Raw genomic sequence first — 17,460 nt, 5'->3', positions numbered from 1 at the left:
ATGCATTTTGGGATTTATAGCGGGCCGCTATAATTATTAGAATCGACTTATTTTTCACATTTTTAACCGTTTAAAGACGAAAAAAGTTATCGCAATAGGACCATATAGTATTATTTTTACATTAAATATAGTTTGTGATCTTAAATTAGATCTAAAAAACGTAGGGAAGGGGGCTTTAAAGTAAACAATTTGTTAATACTTGGCTATCTGCACAATGCTTTAACACCCTTAAAATTAAGAACAATTTCCTATCTAAATGATTACAAATTAAGGGAAATACTTAAATATTTATTGAGTTGAGTGAAATACTTAATATTTAAGGGAAGTACTTAAATATTTATTGAGTTGAGTAAAATACTTAATATTTAAGGGAAATACTTAAATATTTATTGAGTTGAGTGAAATACTTAATATTTAGGGAAATACTTAAATATTTATTGAGTTAATATTGAAAATTTAATTTAAAGGAAATCTCTTACTTAAGTCTGATTGGTGAATACAGGCCACAGTATCGTAAAGTAAAATTTGACAAATGTTTTATAGGTCGGAAGGATGCTAGGCCAAGGTTCATCAAGCGCCCTCACGATATGATGGTGAAGGAGGGAGGAGATGTTGCCCTGGAATGTCAAATAGCTGCAGCCTCAGCTCCTCTTATTACATGGTGGCGAGATGATGTAGAATTAAAACAGAGTTTGAAACATAAAAATAAACAAGATGGCATTAGGTACTGCTTACAAGTTGGTGTGTGTACCATGGATGATGCTGGAGAATATACAGTGAAAGCCAAGAATTCATTTGGAGACATTCAACATAAAGTTAAATTACAAGTTTTACGTGAGTTTCTATTTCTATTTCAATAATATTTATCCATTCTTTAGTTTCTCAGTAATTCACACCTTTTCTTCATATATATATTTCAATTTGCTAGCTACTTTACAAATACTTTTTAAGTAACTGCTATTTTAAATATTTATTGAACTAACTTACGATTGTTTAAAATTATGTTTTAGCTGATCCACTTAAAAGGCAAGATGATTCAGCCAGTATTAAAAGGTATTTAATTTTGAATATATAAAAAAAAACTGTAGGTACAATCATAGTCATAGCAGAAGAGATTCTGTAAAGTTATATTAATTTATAACTAATCTTGTTACTTTGCAGCATCCTAAAATATTTTCAGAAGATATTCTGTAAAGCTATGTAACTTTATAACTAATCTTGTTATTTTACAGGACATTTGTTCCTAAAGTATTTGCAGAAGAGATTCGTGATTGTAAAGCTATGTTTACTTTCCGATTGCGACACAGAAATATTCAATTGCACGACACTGTTAAATTATCTTGTATTGTAGAAGCTATTCCAGAAGCTAAGGTAAGCACTGTGATGAGAATTACATATGTGTTATATGACAATACTGTGATGTATGGTGAGAGTCAATAAAATAAATGTGTATTGTGCCAGTTCTGCAGTACATATCATTTCAAAACCTGAGCTGCACTGGAGATCTAATAAGATCGAATCTGCAGATTGGATATTATACATTTATATATTTTCCTTTAGATTACGTGGTTTGTGAATGATAAAGAAGTTACAAAGAATAGTTCTGAATATAGTATTGGTTATTCATCAGGACTTTGTACGTTAGATATTAGTAAAGTAAAAGAATCACATGCTGCCAAGTATAGTTGTAAAGCAGTGAATTCACTTGGAGAAGATATCACAGAATGTTTTGTTACCGTTGAAGGTAAATATAGTTTATATTTTGAGGTTCCTCTTACCTAAAACTGGTCGTCCCATAGTTTACTCCTATTGGTTTAACGGTAAACCCTATGTAAGAGATTGGAATAACTACAGTATTCATACTATAATATGCAATATTGTTCTTGATTTCTAAAAATAGATTATAATATTCTTTTATAGTTTTTAATTAATTTGTTATTTTCAATAATTCGTATGGATACACAGTGAATGTGTAATGAATGCAGGTTTGTGCTACAAAGAAATAGTGAAGATTTTACTTTCAACATGAGTTACTTCCTAAAGTCCTGAGAGCATTATTAGATAAAGTAGTTCCTCTTTCAGACCCTTTCCATTCTTTTCTCACAAGTTTCTTTATCTTCCTTTAACATTCCTCTATTTCTCATATCAATATTCTTAACAATGTTAGATCCTACATTAATTGCCTGCTCTTACTTTCCTTTATTTAAACTCAGAAAAAGCTGGTATGTTGCTTTCTCAGGATAAGTAAAACTAAAGCAGTTTGTTGTTGTTGCTGCACCCGATACTTTGTACTGTATCTCCACATATCTGTCCAGTATCATGGACGAATGCTGTAATACAGTGTCACACATGTACACATGTGATGCCTGTATTATGTTAAGGTTATGTGAGGCTTGTGGCCTATAATACAGGCATCACATGTGATACATATGTGACACTGTATTATAGAATCTGCCTATGATACTGGATAAACCATAGATACAGTACTGAGAATCGGCTAGTTGCTGCTTCTGTAGACCCTTATAATGTGCATTTGCATGTCTTAACCTGCATGTGTTGTGAAAGCAATTTTTCTTCTTTTTCATATTTTTGTACTTACTCAATATTTAATGTTCTGTGTATTAATATATCAATACATTATGGATATTTTTTCCTTATATAAAATATTTACATTTGTAATAATTGATTAATCATATCTACTTTGTTGACCAATCTTCTCCTAAAGCTCTGTCTACACTATCAAACTTTATGTGACAAAAAAATGTATGGACATGATGATGTCATATCACAAACATATTTGGGCTTATCACTAGCATATTTGGGCATATCACTAGCATATTTGGGCATATCACTAGCATATTTGGGGATATCACTCTTTCGTTTGTCAAACTACTTTGATAGTGTAGACAGAGCTTAATGTGTGCATGACTGTTGTTTATATATTTGTATATATATGTGTATAATATCTGTTGTTTGATTGGCTAACTTTGTTTACCTGTGGCAGCATGGGATGTCAGCGGTAGAAGATTAATTCATACGTTTACTCACTCTGACGTGACTAGCAGTAAGTTAATCCTTGTCTTTCTAATTCTAACTACCAATCTACCAATAGACACAAGGACCCCTGTTCTAAAAAGATTTTGCGAACTGTGAATATATATAATTAATGGAAGAAAAACATTGAGCATAGTTGAATAAGGGCCTTAATCAGTTCTAAAAACAGTTTCTGGGGAGTAACTTTTAGATTCAAACAAGTCTGTCGCTGTCGTCCCTCGTTATATACATAAGTACGTACACAGACATGACATGTTGAATGCCATGTTTTTTCTTATGGATTGTGATCCCAGAGGATGAGATGTTTGCTTTTTTTAAAATATATTTTATATTAACAAATTTTGAAAAAAAAAGAAAATTATATTTTATTTTTACATTGTAAAAATACTATTGTATATCTATTTATATTTAATCTGCTTAAACTAATATTATATATTTGTTTTTTAAATTGTATTCTTAATAATTATTATCAAGCTTTTATGATGTCAATCCTAAAGCTCTGTCTACACTATAAAACTACCAACAAAATGTGATGTGCCCATATATAGACATGATGATGTCATATCACAACCATATTTGGGCATATCAAACTTGTTTTTCATACTAGTTTGATAGTGTAGACAGAGCTTATATATTTTTTCATGCTGTTTTCCATTGATGTTTCTATTATATTACTATTGTAGCTTTTGATGTGTTTATTCTATATATTTGATGTTTTAAAGACAAATGTATCCGTTTATATGTTACATTTTTGGTCCACTACCAAATTCATAGATACCAAATTATAGATACCAAATTAGATGAAGATACTTCTTTGATATTTGAGGACAGTATTTAATTGTTTAATATAAAAGTAAAATCTTAAAATGTGTATATTAACAATTTGTTAGTGTATATCTAAAAACATGGTTATAGGAATTATACTAGGAATACTTTTTTAATATGATCTTAAATCATTTATTAATCATGCAGTTTGAAAACATTTTATAAATCTAAAAGACAATTGATTGGTTGATGGAAATACTTAATATTATGTTTTATTTTTGCATTTTCAGGTTTAACTAAATCATCAACACCTAAATCAAAACCAGCAAAGTCAGGTATGTTTACTTTTTTTTCATATGGTTTACTTAAGGTTAAAAGTTTTATTTATTTGTTATTTGGTTTAATGAGGGTGACTCAAAACAGCTGACATGCATGATGCTCTCAACACTTCACTAATGATGACTCATTAAAAATCTTTTTATTTAGAACCAAGTTACAAAGGTCCAATTATAATGGAAAAGCCAAAATCGCAAACATTTAAGGAAGGCGAACGAGTAAAATTAATATGCAAACTTGCTGATCCCGCAACGTCTTGTGAGTTGACCAAGTTGTTTATTTTTCATTCTTTTCATTTTACTTTTTTTTTATCCCAACAGCTTAAGTACATTATGTTGAGGTCCAGGTAAGTAAGACACTTACTTAGGCTTCAATTTAGTCTGCAGTATCTAGTATGACAAAATACACATTAGTATTTGTTATTTATTATTTTTACTGGGTATCCTCTTCAGTCAAAGACTGGTCTCCCAGAGGGCCCAGTTATGATCAGTAGCTGTGATGTACTAATACACCGGGGTAACTCACTACTTGTCTCGAAAGACGTACAAGGTTCTTTAAAGTGCACATCATGATTAATTAATCATTCAATTTTTTAAAAAAGCATAATAAAATAACAAATTATGTAATTTCTTTTATTTAAAAATTTGAGACATAATGAGGTGCGCATTGTTAATGATGATGATTATTGTTTATATTATATATCATTCTTTAAGCATAGGTTGTTTCACCATTGTTTGGTGTTATTCTCAGGCACGGCTTTAGGCGGGGCTAAACAGGCTTTAGCCCCCCCCCCCCTCCGGTATATAGTGGGGGCTATATGAAGTATTTAGCGCCCCCATCCCCTAGTGTAATGCTGTATCCTGTGTTGACATTATATAAAAGAAAGGTGGAGGAAAATGTACTAATTATATTATTATTATTAATTGTTATGCATTTACAGTTGAATGGCTCAAAGATAATGTTGTAGTTGAAAACAATGAGCGTATCATCTTAACATCAGAGGGCGCTGTTTATGGTCTTGAGATTCCTGTAACCTTAGCAACTGATGCTGGTAACTATTCCATCAAAGCAAAGAACAAGTTTGGAGAATGCCAAGCTAAGTTCTCACTTCAAAAACAGGATTCCAGTTAAGTCTGGTAGCAATATCTTAAATTTATATAAATATTTAATTTAATTTATTAGTTAGGTTCAGCAAAATTAATGAATTTTTCACCGAAGATTGTGTAAAATGCGTTGAATGCGGCCATGATGCCGGTGTATTTTGCTACAGTGTATAGGCTGCCTATTAAAGGCAGTAGTGTATTGAATTTTAATAACTAACATATTCAATGGAATGTTTTTAATTATATAAGAATTACATATATACAATATCTTCATATTTAATCAACTACACAGCTTTTCCTAAGTAATCCTTGTGTATAGGCCAGAACAACATTTATAATTATGCAAATTATATGCAAATTACATGCAGTGAATCAATCATAATTGATATTCTAATGGTCCATACTTTACTAAATATATATTTTTATCTATGTATTAATATTAAATTATGATATATATAGTATATAACCTATAAATAGGAGATTACTACATTGTCTAGTTACAGTGCTCTATACCATTGCTAGATATAATCAAAGATATATAAAACTTATCTTAGCCCTGTTACCATGGAAATAAAGTACCATGGAGTAAGATTAGTGTATAACCTATAATTAAAACCTTCAATGTTGATAATGTGTGTTTAGTATACAGTGTGTAATAAAGATGCTACACATTAATGTAGTATTTAAAAATATGATGATGTCACAAATAATAGCGACCTTTCATTTCCATGCGTGACCTAGTCTCAACGTCTGCGTAGACTAGTTGGGTCATGAATATCTGAATACTGAACTAATTATATCAGACACACATTACCAGTGGCGTAACGGCTATGAACGCTTACTGGCTAAACCCAGGACCCCGGAGCTTAGGTAGCAAAAAACAGCCGAGGTCTCCAACATTAGAGGGCCATTTAGGGTTCCTAAATCAGGGGCCTCACGCCACTATGTTACGCCACTGCACATTACCCTTTTTTAGTGATTAAAAAGAAGGATGTTTTTTAGGTAACCATGTCAAACAAACTGCAGTAGAGCAAGTTATTTTTGCAGTTAGCAACACACACACACCGTTTACTGCAATGACTGAATCTTAACATTCTAAAATCATGAATTGTTGTAGTAAAAATTGTAGTAGATAATGTTGACATGGTCCCTAAAGTTCTGTCTACACTATCAAACTTTATGTGACAACAAAATGTGATGTGCCCATATATAGTACTGATATGCACACATATAGTGCTATGACGTCATCATATATGGGCACATTACATTTTCATAGAATTTGATAGTGTAGACACTAAGACATCTTTTAAATGAAACATGTCAGCATTGTAAGTACACACTCAATATAGAATACCCATGTTAAACATTATTGCTCCTTACATTGATATATGCCAATATGTTTGTTATAGAAAATGTAGTATAGATTAATATTGGTTGCAGAAATTAAAAAGCAAACTTTAAAGCAATGTTTTTTTTTATTTTTTACTAGTTTAATTGTAAAAATTTTTAAAAATATTTTTCATATTGTAAGGCAGTTATATCGACAAATAAAAGGTCGAAATTGGGTCATTGAAAAATAGCCAAATTTCGACCTTTTTATTTTTCATATAAATGGTTACTATACATCTATAAGATGATTATAACGCAATATATGCGCATATATAGCAATATTATTGCATAATAATAGTATTTTGAAAAGTGCTTATTTTGGCAATTTTTCGAAAAAATAGCCAAATTTCGACTTTTTTATTTTTTGATATAAATGGTTACTATACGTCTATAAGATGATTATTATACAATATATGCGCATATATAGCAATATTATTGCATAATAATAGTATTTTGAAAAGTGCTTATTTTGGCCATTTTTCGAAAAAATAGCCAAATTTCGACTTTTTTATTTTTTGATATAAATGGTTACTATACGTCTATAAGATGATTATAACGCAATATGCGCATATATAGCAATATTATTGCATAATAATAGTATTTTAAAAAGTGCTTATTTTGGTCATTTTTCGGAAAAATCCATGTACTATAGTACAGGGATTTTCTCAAAAAATAGCCAAATTTCGACTTTTTTATTTTTGTATGTAAATGGTTACTATACGTCTATAAGATGATTATAACGCAATATATGCGCATATATAGCAATATTATTGCATAATAATAGTATTTTGAAAAGAGCTTATTTTGGCAATTTTTCGAAAAAATCCCTGTACTATAGTACAGGGATTTTTCCAAAAAATAGCCAAATTATGACTATTTTATTTTTTGATATAGATGGTTGCTATACGTCTATAAGATGATTATAACGCAATATATGCGCATATATAGCAATAATATTGCATAATAATAGTATTTTGAAAAGTGCTTATTTTGGCCATTTTTCTAAAAAATCCCTGTACTATAGTACAGGGATTTTTCTAAAAAATAGCCAAATTTCGACTTTTTTATTTTCTGATATAGATGGTTGCTATACGTCTATAAGATGATTATAACGCAATATATGCGCATATATAGCAATATTATTACATAATAATAGTATTTTGAAAAGTGCTTATTTTGGCCATTTTTCGAAAAAATCCCTGTACTATTTTTTTAAAAAATAGCAAAATTTCGACTTTTTTATTTTTTTATATAAATGGTTACTATACGTCTATTAGATGATTATAACGCAATATATGCGCATATATAGCAATATTATTACATAATATTAGCATTTTGAAAAGTGCTTATTTTGGCCATTTTTCGAAAAAATCCCTGTACTATAGTACAGGGATTTTTTTCGGAAAATAGCCAAATTTTGACCTTTTTATTTTTTGATATAAATGGTTACTATACGTCTATAAGATGATGATAACGCAATATATTCGCATATATAGCAATATTATTGCATAATAATAGTATTTTGAAAAGTGCACATTTTGGCCCTTTTTTGTCGACCCGTTTATTTGTTTACATTAACTGCTTACTATAATTAACATGCACAGAGTTGAATAATGTGTTCTGCGCATGTCAATTATGCTATAGTCGAAAAATAAAAAGGTTGAAATTTTGCCATTTTTAAAAATTCCCTTTAGTAAAGTAGTAAAATTGCCAATTTCGACCATTTGCATGATGGCCTGCGGCGCATGTTACCTTTATTATTTGTCGACATAACTGGTTACTATGACTACAACACAATATATGCCCATATATAGCAATAGCAAAGCATAATAATTTAATTTTGCATTTAAGTCGATATTTTGATTACAGATGTACTGTAAGATTTTACTGAAAACCTTTTATTTGAATTTAAATCTTTCAAAATATTCACTTTATTTTTAAGTTTTAACTATAACCTATACTGAATTTAAAAAAAAAAACAATTGATTTCTATAGAAAAATAGTGTGGTTTGTTCAAATTAAATATTCTATAATTTTGCTGTAGAATCTAGTTACTATAAATCATAAACATACATTTATTTTTTTAACTTACAAAACTTATATACATATAATGTGAGATATGAGATGTTCCTACTGTATTAGACTTTTGTAGTAGACTTGCTTTAAGTTTATGTTTGTCCACCAGGCAATCAGCGTATCGATTTTTGTATGGAAATACAAGCTCATGTATTATAAGTATGAAACACCATGTGCCAAAATATTTATTATTATTCATTTCGGTCTAGAACATAGACTAATATGGTATATAGTAGTGAACTTATTGTTGGATATACAGGATATTTCATGGCCAACCCCTACACACCTATAAGGGCCCCAAGGGGACACTTTGTTATTACGTATAAAGGCCCTAAGGGGACACTTGGTGACTGATGAGGTTCTACTATATAGTTCATCCATCCTATAATTGGGCAGTGAATCTGTTACTGAATATGTATGAAATAAATAAAAAATACCATGAATGAAAAAGTACTGTAATTTATATTCTAAAAGGAATGCATACACACTGTTTTAATCATTCCTGAGGATTTGTTGCATAATGTTCATTTATATAATAACAAATAAAACAGTATCCTAAGTAACATTATTGCAAATTATGCTGCAAACTACTGTATTACTTACCACCCACCTTCATCTATTACTGTTATAGTGATTATTCTCTATAAAGATATTGGCGAATACACCCAGAGCCATAGTTTGAGGATTCAAACAAACCCTCCTTTTTCTGAAGTACCCTTTTAAAACTAGATATCAGCAGTGAAAGATCTAGGCCTAAACTAGACTAGCTCAATGAACATTTTTGTGGAAAAACCCCCTTGCTACAGGCTTGTATCCATGAAGATTTTCTAGTCTTTTCATGGCCGTAACCACCCTGAGGCAGACGAAGCTCTCAACTAATCTGAAATTCTTAATTTTCACTAAAAAACCCTAATTCCCAGCACAGATCATTATACTATTACTTACTGTATATACTGTACATATTACGTAAGTTCTTATAGTAAATAGCATTCTCACTCCTGAGGATAATTGAAGTATATTGATCGAAACGTCGAAAAACTTGATCGACAATTCTTTTCTGTACCGAAAACTACTGTATATCAACAAAGTTATTACAATATGGATAAATAACAAATAATATTCTAGATACCTTATATCAAGGCGAAGTTTTTGATTTACTTATATTTAGTGAATTTAGAGTTTATGAGTACATGACTTAAGTTAAGATGGATTATGGAATATTCAAGAAATATATTAATGATGTGTTTTTCAACTAACAAGAATCAAATATTTCAGTGTACAATTATTGTAATTTAATAAAATGAAAATTAAGTTAAGACTGCAATAATTGGAAAGTGTCTACAATGTACACTATATAAAAAACTATCATAAAAAATATAAAATGTATTTATTGTTAATAAGAATTAAATATTTCAGTATACAATTATCATAATAGATATAATGAAATCATCATCACTATATCCTCACTCTCTCCTTAATACCTTTATTTTTTACATCAACTGCACTACATCGCTTGCACTATTTGGATAATGGAATATACCCATAAAATGGAATACATAAAAAACACTCACAACTTATATCTCTTTAGAACACCTTCCTGAAATGATTTCTGAAAACTTCATAACTTTGCATTGTGTGCGAGCTCCCTGCCATTTGCAGGCTGTTGACTGTATATGTTGTCCAGAATCATCTAGTCACATGTAAACTGAATACATCTGTCAAAGCCAGTATCACAATGTCCAGACACTAGTAACAAGTAGTCCTCACTTGTACTAGCAATTGGCACCAAGTAAAGGTGCTCTTTCATCATCTAATACAGTAACTACTTGCGATGGTGTGTTTGGTGCTGGTCGTCGTCTATTGAGGGAAAAACATGAATCAATAATTGTGGAAAATACAAGAGGTTGCAAGAGGTAAAATCATTAAAAATACATAGGTAATAGAATGGTATTGCAGTCAACTACAGAAACCAGATATGTTGGGTCAGCCCAAGGGTATCTGGTGTTGGGAGAGTTAACTCTATAAAAAATGTTCAATTTCTACTCAGAAAAATCAGAAGATAACCACTATAGCTTGGTTCCCACTTCTTGGACACAAGGACGTAAGTGTGCCGCAAATAATTTGACCAATCATGACATGATGGATCATTAGAACTGTCACTTGTGATTGGTCAACTCACTTGCAATATGCTTACATATTTGCCAAGCTTATATAAGAAATTAACTTTCACAAAATAATTTCTTAACACTTACCCTTTAAAAAATCTAAATTCCCATAGACTGAATGTCAGAAAGAGGACACACAACGTTATATTTATGCCTCCAAATATCGTCGCTGCCCACTTAAATGTAAGATTATCAACCAGAAACCCTCCTAGAACTGGTCCTATAAATGTTCTAGAAAGATAAACAATTGTAATTACTATAGTGGGTCAGTAGCTTTGGAAAGATTTTGAAATGATTGTATAAACCACCAAGAAGCTATCAATATTCTAAACTATATTTGGGTTGGAAACTATGGCAAGCCTCAGCTGTCAAAAGTTCTCAAAATATATTATATACTTTGTGTATCTGATCATATTAGATGTCCTTATCTTCATAAAGCTCTGTCTACACTATCAAACTTTATGTGACAAAAAAAATGGAATGTGCCCATATATGGACATGATGGTTTCATATCACTACCATATTTGGGCATATCACTACCATATTTGGGCACATCACACTTTTTTTTTAGTTTGATAGTATAGACAGAGCTTAAAAGTTAAATGTATTATATTATTTTATGTTTTTTTTTTTTATTAATTTCAGCATTATAGAACACTGGAAATACATGTTTCTATGAAAGATTAATTATGGAAGAAATGTGACTTAGATCCACTTACCCAATTGAAAATACACTGTTAAACTGGCCTGAGATTATACTGTATGTTGTCATATCGTCTGCTAGTCCATACCACCTAACAAGTAAAAATAACCATTTAATACAAAAGCCGTATTAGTATAAATTAACAGATGTTATTTGTAAGGATTTTAAACCAACTTACTTGGCAGAAACAAGCATGTCCTGATAAGCTGGGGTCAACCCGCAGCCAATAGAAAGTCCTAGGCAACCAAGACCGATACATATTACCCATAATTCCCTATAAAAAGAAACATTTACATTTATTCGTTTACAATAAGCATACTGTATAATTTTTTACTTTTATTTTGAATAAATAAATTAAATTCAAACTTTTAATATTTAAGAATAATAAACATAACTTTTGTATAAATTAACAATTTCAATAAAAGTACATAAATGACATTATGACAGGCTCTCATCTTAGAATACTATTCCATCTGGAGAGCATCTTAGACTTATTGTTGAGACTAATACATTTCACTTTTATTAAGTCTATATACACCAGGCCATGTATCCATTCGGTTAAAAAAACTAAATTATATACATACGTTGGTAAATGAAGTAGAGGAGAAGGTCCAATCAATAGATAAGAAACACATGCACAAAAGAAGCCAGAAACTATCATAGGTCTGGTTGCATTCTGTAACAAAATAAACATTTATGACATATTTAGGCCTATTGAAGCTTTATGCATATTTATCTAGACAATGTGCTGGGAGTGGAGTTCATTAAACAGTAGTTTCAAGACTGGAATTTCAACCTAGGATCTGGGATCAAAGAACATACCAGATTTAAAAGTTATAAATTAAAAATTTTCTAGCATTATCTTGTCAAATGAGATTGAGGAAAACTAACTAAGTGTGGTATGACTGTGGTGTATACTGTAAAGTATATACATTAAACATTAGGCCTACATCCACACTTATTTTACACTTAACTTTTATTTATCTAATTTATACATAATCTGTTTAGTTGTTTTAGTTTGTGTGCGGTAAAACAATAAACTATATAAAAACAAACATTGGTATTCATATTCATACGTACCTTTTTGTCCGCTAACCATCCCCAGAACGGACTTGAGATTGCGTACATTCCACCAATCAAAAGAAACATGGCACCAATTTGGGTTGGGTTTAATGAACTGTTGACATCTTTCAGATGGTTTGATAAAGTAGGATCTAGAAAGCCAAGGGCCAACGCTCCAGCAAATGCTGTCACAGAAGTGCACCAAATTGCTGGGATCTTCCACAGTGTTTTGAATGAGCCTAATTCTGTCTTTTGACCTGTAAGTTAAGTAAATTTGTGTTTTCGTATTCGTAAATATGATATTTGTTATTCCAAATCAGATCAGATTTAAAATTATAGTGTTACCAATGATATAAATTCTGGAATTTTATTTCCATTTTATTTATAGAGCCTAATCAGAGAACCTGTCGACTCTCCCATCACCAGACTCTCACTCTCCCAAAAAAAGAGTTCCTTGACATCTAATAGGAATTTCTGGAAAACCAGACACTTTGGCCAGCTAGAGGATGTCCAGTATGGTATAATTAATATTCAGGGACCATCTTTAAACATTAAAAATGCCAGTCAGGGAGTCTCTTCAAAATTGCAAAGAGTAAACAAAATTATTAAATTGAAAAATCTCAAGTAGCATGGATTACAGTTTAAACAAGAACTAACACAAAAGGTTTAGAAGGGTGTGGAGGAGGAGACTAAGATACTAGTACTGATGCAGCTGGGGATTGAATTTATATAAAATGTACACAATAAAGTGGAATGGTAGACTTACCCTTATCATCATTTGGCAACAGAAATACATTGATAACAATGATAGTCATGACTGCTAAGCCAATCACCAAGAACGGCAAACTGTAACCACCAACCTAAAGTAACATGAAATAGATTTTTCATTTTCACAGAAATTAACAATATTTGTAAAGGTTGTCATGGCAAATAAAGACTAGTAAAGTAAGTGTGTACAACTTCCTAAGGAAATAAAAAATAAATACATTTCTTGATGTTTCAGTTGTTTTGGCTACAAAACATTACTTATTATTTAATGATGCAATTTAAAACTTAAAAGTTTATTTTTAAAGGTAATCATAACAGAATGAAATGAGTTTGTTACCTGATCAAGGACTCCTCCTATTAGGGGACCTATCATGTACCCCATTCCTGAGAACACCTCCAGAATACCCTAAAAAAAAAAAAAAAAAAAAACACAAAAATATAATAATAATACTATTGTCACTCACAAATAATGGCTTGATTTGAATACTAAAAGGACTAGGATATGTATTATTTAGTGTCACAACAAAATTTTACTACTGTCTCATAGACTAATAACACATGACGTCTAAACCCACACAATTTATATGTAAAGGCTTCTATTTCTTTGGCAGTTACCATCACATGCTCAACCAGTTTAATCCACAAAAGGCTAGGAATATTGTATACCAGCCAGCCAAGTGTGGAAACTTGAAATAAATACAGGGTGGCTATAGCCAGCATGAGACAGACGAGGTGCTCGCATCGTCTGAAAATTTTAATTTTCACTACCCACCCCAATTCCACAGCAGAGATTGTCATATTTTATATTAATAATTGTATTTAAAGCATCTTTGCCTCGTCTGTTTTTAACCCCTCACTATGGCCTTGAAATAAGTATATCATAATGGATTCTATTGCTGTTTCACACACCAGGATCTCCCTGCACAACAAAACATTAAAATAATATATAAAGCAATTACATTTTATGACATTTGAATTCCTTTGTGCTATAGGATATGTGTCATAATGACATGCAATTTATGCTTTACAAACAAACTAATAAATTACTCAGTTATAAGAGGCAATTTCACCATTTTAACATGAGTTCAAAAGGTTTCACAGGTAAGAGTACACACTTAACTTAAGTATTACCAGATTATTATTGCAACAGGTCTTGTTTGATTTGTGTATTAATTTGTGGTTTTTAAAATATTGCTTACAAAGCGCTTTTATGAAGGTACTTCACAATAGATTGCTGGTGTTCTGATTATTGTTTCCTTTTGAAGTTGACCATGGGATAAGTCTGTACTTAAGTTCAATACTTAAATATGAATTAAGAATTTAAATCCTTGAAACCAGGATGTACAAAATCCTTATTAGCACAATGTTGTAAAAGTAGACAAAGAACATGAGAAAAATGAAATAAAATGTAAGCAAAAAATGACAATAGTTTGCGATAAAATTTAAGCAAAAACTGACAAAAGTTTGAGAAAAAATTTAAGCAAAAACTGACAATAGTTTGAGATAAAATTTAAGGAAAAAAAAAAAAAATTACAATAGTTTGAGATAAAATTTAAGTAAAAACTTTGAGATAAAATTCAAGCAAAAACTTACAATAGTTTGTGATAAAATTTAAGGAAAAAAAAAATACAATAGTTTAAGATAAAATTTAAGTAAAAACTTTGAGATAAAATTCAAGCAAAAACTTACAATAGTTTGAGCAACGTTGTTTGGAAATGTGTTGGCGATAATTGCCATGAGGGCAGTGACTGCTGCAGCTGTACCCGCTGCTCCTACAGCTCTGATTGCGAAACTAAACATAATGAACTCCATTCCACTATCCATCTTGTTTACAAACCTACAAAAATAGTAACAAATATTAGTGTTTTGGGACAATCTAATCTGATAATCTAATGGTTAAAAGCGCTATATAAATTTTGAAAACATTAACATCATCATTCATTAAATCAATAAGGGTTTAAATGAATTTGTTTTTTACTTTTGACTTCTTTAGTATCAAGCTTCTTAAGCTCTGTCTACACTATCAAACTAATTTACAAAAAAGTGTGATGTACCCAAATATGGTAGTGATATGCCCATATATGGTAGTGATATGACATCATCATGTCCATATATGGGCAAATTACATCACATTTTTTTGTCACATAAAGTTTGATGGTGTACTGTAGACAGAGCTTAACAACTGCCCCCTTTTTTTAACAACATGGTAATTAAACTATAATATTTAGACCTTACCCAAACAATATATTTGCACCAGCGCACACAAATTCACCTGATATGAACATGAATTTGGCTCCAACTTTTGGCATCTATAACAAATATAGTGAAAACATATAGTGAAAAATATCAGGCGTCAGACTCTGGAGGTTGAGGGTTCGAGTCCCACCCAGGAATTTTTTGAAAGGTGTTCTCAATATGTACTTAAACATAAAATACAATTATGTGGGTAGTGGGGAAAACATCTGACATCTATCTGGTTAAAAATAAATATTTTTTTAAATGGTTGTTATGCTTTCAGTTTGCGATATCCTACATACTAATAATACCATTCACACCTATTTTGTTTCATGAAACAGAAGTCAGTACAGAGTGTCACATTATTGTCTTTATGGCTTCATTTTGGGACATTCTGCATTATCTACTGTACATCTATTATTTACCATTCACACCTGTTTTGTTTCATGGAACAAAAGACAGGTGTCACATTATTCAAATAAAAACAGACTTACGATTTTTCCACAAATTGGTGAAACAATAAACATGACGAAGGAGAATGAACCAAAAATGAAGCCAGTCACTGTTGACCCTACGCCTTTGTCGTCAGCCTGAAAATAAAAACAGAGTGGATTATTTGAAGGTTTTCATGGTTGATTATCATTTTTCAGCATTGCTCAAATTTTAGCATTAGAATTTTCAAATTTGCTGGAATTATGTTGTTTCTTGAGCAAAAATTGAATGTGTCAATACTGTTTTCCAATTGAATAACATATTTATTTTAAGATTATGTAAGGTTTTCATGATCGATTATTATTTTTCAGCAGTTCCAACATTACATTTTAGCATTAGAATTTTTTAATTTGTGGGAATTATATGTTATTTCGTGAGCAAAAATTGAATGTGTTTTCCAAATGAATAACAAATTATAAGATTATGTAACTTACTTCTTGTGGGTATATAGGGGCAATGATTGAATAGGAACAACAGTCAAAGAAGTTAGCCAGAGACAGGCTTATAAAAGTTAAAATCTGACGTCTGGTAAATTTTGGTGAAGCCTCCTTCTTCTGTTCCTGATCTTCCTCTTTAGTTGATTGGATCTGAACTGATCCATTCGTACCAACACCTTCTTTATTGTCTGCAGTCGTCTGTTCGACACTTTCTTCTTTATTTTCTGGTAAAGTCATCCTGTGAAGTGAATGTAACAATCTATCCCATTGAATTGTTATTAATAATTTTTAATTTATAGTTATACACAGTCCCAGGCTGTGGGCACTATATGAAATTTGGTGAAAATTAGGCGAGCCTGTGGGACTGATGAGATTCAATAGATTTTACTCATTGTGGAATACTTCATTTTTTGATATAACAATTGGAGAAAAACTGTAATACACTATTACACTCCAGTGCTGTTTATTTATGTAGGCCTAAAGTTAGCTTATTGGAGTCGAAAGTGCAGTAGGTCCTCCCAGTCAGTGACCACTATCCACATTCTTTACCCGGGATCCGGTGGCCGAATTGTCATAACCCGGCCTATGATAGCCACTACACCTAGGCTGGCTGGTTTGTTGTACTAAAAAAATGAATCAACCAGCAAGCCTAGCATTCATAAAGTACAACCTACGCTACACGAATAATATGGACTTACCTGATAAATTGTATAATTTAAATTAATTAAAGACGATGAGATGCCTTCTATATACTGGTATTACATTCAGCGTAAATTAAGCATGTACTAACAAATTGTTGTATTTGTACTACACTGTGTCATTATTGCACAACATCATGCCATAGTTGAGTGCACTTTGACTATGATGTCATTCAG

At 31.0% G+C, this 17,460-nt stretch overlaps 3 protein-coding genes across 7 annotated transcripts in view; 1 reads left to right on the top strand and 2 right to left on the bottom strand.

Annotated features, from left to right (window-relative positions):
- Positions 1–6,720, top strand: part of LOC144839414 (twitchin-like) — a 58,889-nt gene extending 52,169 nt beyond the window's left edge. Inside the window, exons 74-81 of one of the 5 annotated variants that reach the window (XM_078694754.1) lie at positions 544–834; positions 1,011–1,053; positions 1,233–1,371; positions 1,561–1,744; positions 3,005–3,064; positions 4,110–4,154; positions 4,306–4,413; positions 5,096–6,720. In XM_078694754.1, coding sequence (XP_078550880.1) covers positions 544–834; positions 1,011–1,053; positions 1,233–1,371; positions 1,561–1,744; positions 3,005–3,064; positions 4,110–4,154; positions 4,306–4,413; positions 5,096–5,286 — 1,061 coding nt within the window. In that variant the 3' untranslated portion in view covers positions 5,287–6,720. Of the gene's footprint in view, positions 1–543; positions 835–1,010; positions 1,054–1,232; positions 1,372–1,560; positions 1,754–3,004; positions 3,065–4,109; positions 4,155–4,305; positions 4,414–4,475; positions 4,502–5,095 lie in introns of all 5 variants that reach the window. The other 4 variants (XM_078694756.1, XM_078694755.1, XM_078694758.1 and 1 more) reach the window with 4 other exon arrangements.
- Positions 1–17,460, bottom strand: part of LOC144839422 (prolyl endopeptidase-like) — a 34,475-nt gene that overhangs the window by 8,314 nt on the left and 8,701 nt on the right. The gene's annotated exons all lie outside the window — the stretch shown is intronic.
- On the bottom strand, positions 8,359–17,401 carry LOC144839588 (MFS-type transporter SLC18B1-like). The gene is made up of 13 exons (XM_078695017.1): positions 17,284–17,401; positions 16,583–16,823; positions 16,151–16,246; positions 15,657–15,730; positions 15,111–15,258; positions 13,759–13,827; positions 13,420–13,513; positions 12,672–12,910; positions 12,176–12,267; positions 11,770–11,865; positions 11,608–11,682; positions 10,976–11,119; positions 8,359–10,580 (listed from the first exon to the last, which is right to left on the bottom strand). The coding sequence occupies exons 2-13, from the start codon at positions 16,820–16,822 to the stop codon at positions 10,496–10,498; spliced, it is 1,452 nt and encodes a 483-aa protein (XP_078551143.1). The 5' UTR covers position 16,823; positions 17,284–17,401; the 3' UTR covers positions 8,359–10,495.

The sequence above is a fragment of the Antedon bifida genome, chromosome 4 (genome assembly GCF_963402885.1).
Source record: "Antedon bifida chromosome 4, ecAntBifi1.1, whole genome shotgun sequence".
In the NCBI taxonomy this organism is placed as follows: domain Eukaryota; kingdom Metazoa; phylum Echinodermata; class Crinoidea; order Comatulida; family Antedonidae; genus Antedon; species Antedon bifida.
The sequence above is the reverse complement of the archived record's forward strand: the minus strand, read 5'-3'. Positions and strand labels throughout refer to the sequence as shown.

What these genes read in the sequence shown, in the direction of transcription:
- LOC144839588 (XM_078695017.1), bottom strand. Translation starts at nt 16,822, where the DNA reads ATGACTTTACCAGAAAATAAAGAAGAAAGTGTCGAACAGACGACTGCA. An exon ending in CACCAATTTGTGGAAAAATC is followed by an intron (nt 15,731 to 16,150) that starts GTAAGTCTGTTT and finishes TATTTGTTATAG; the next exon opens with ATGCCAAAAGTTGGAGCCAA. An exon ending in GACATGCTTGTTTCTGCCAA is followed by an intron (nt 11,683 to 11,769) that starts GTAAGTTGGTTT and finishes TTTACTTGTTAG; the next exon opens with GTGGTATGGACTAGCAGACG.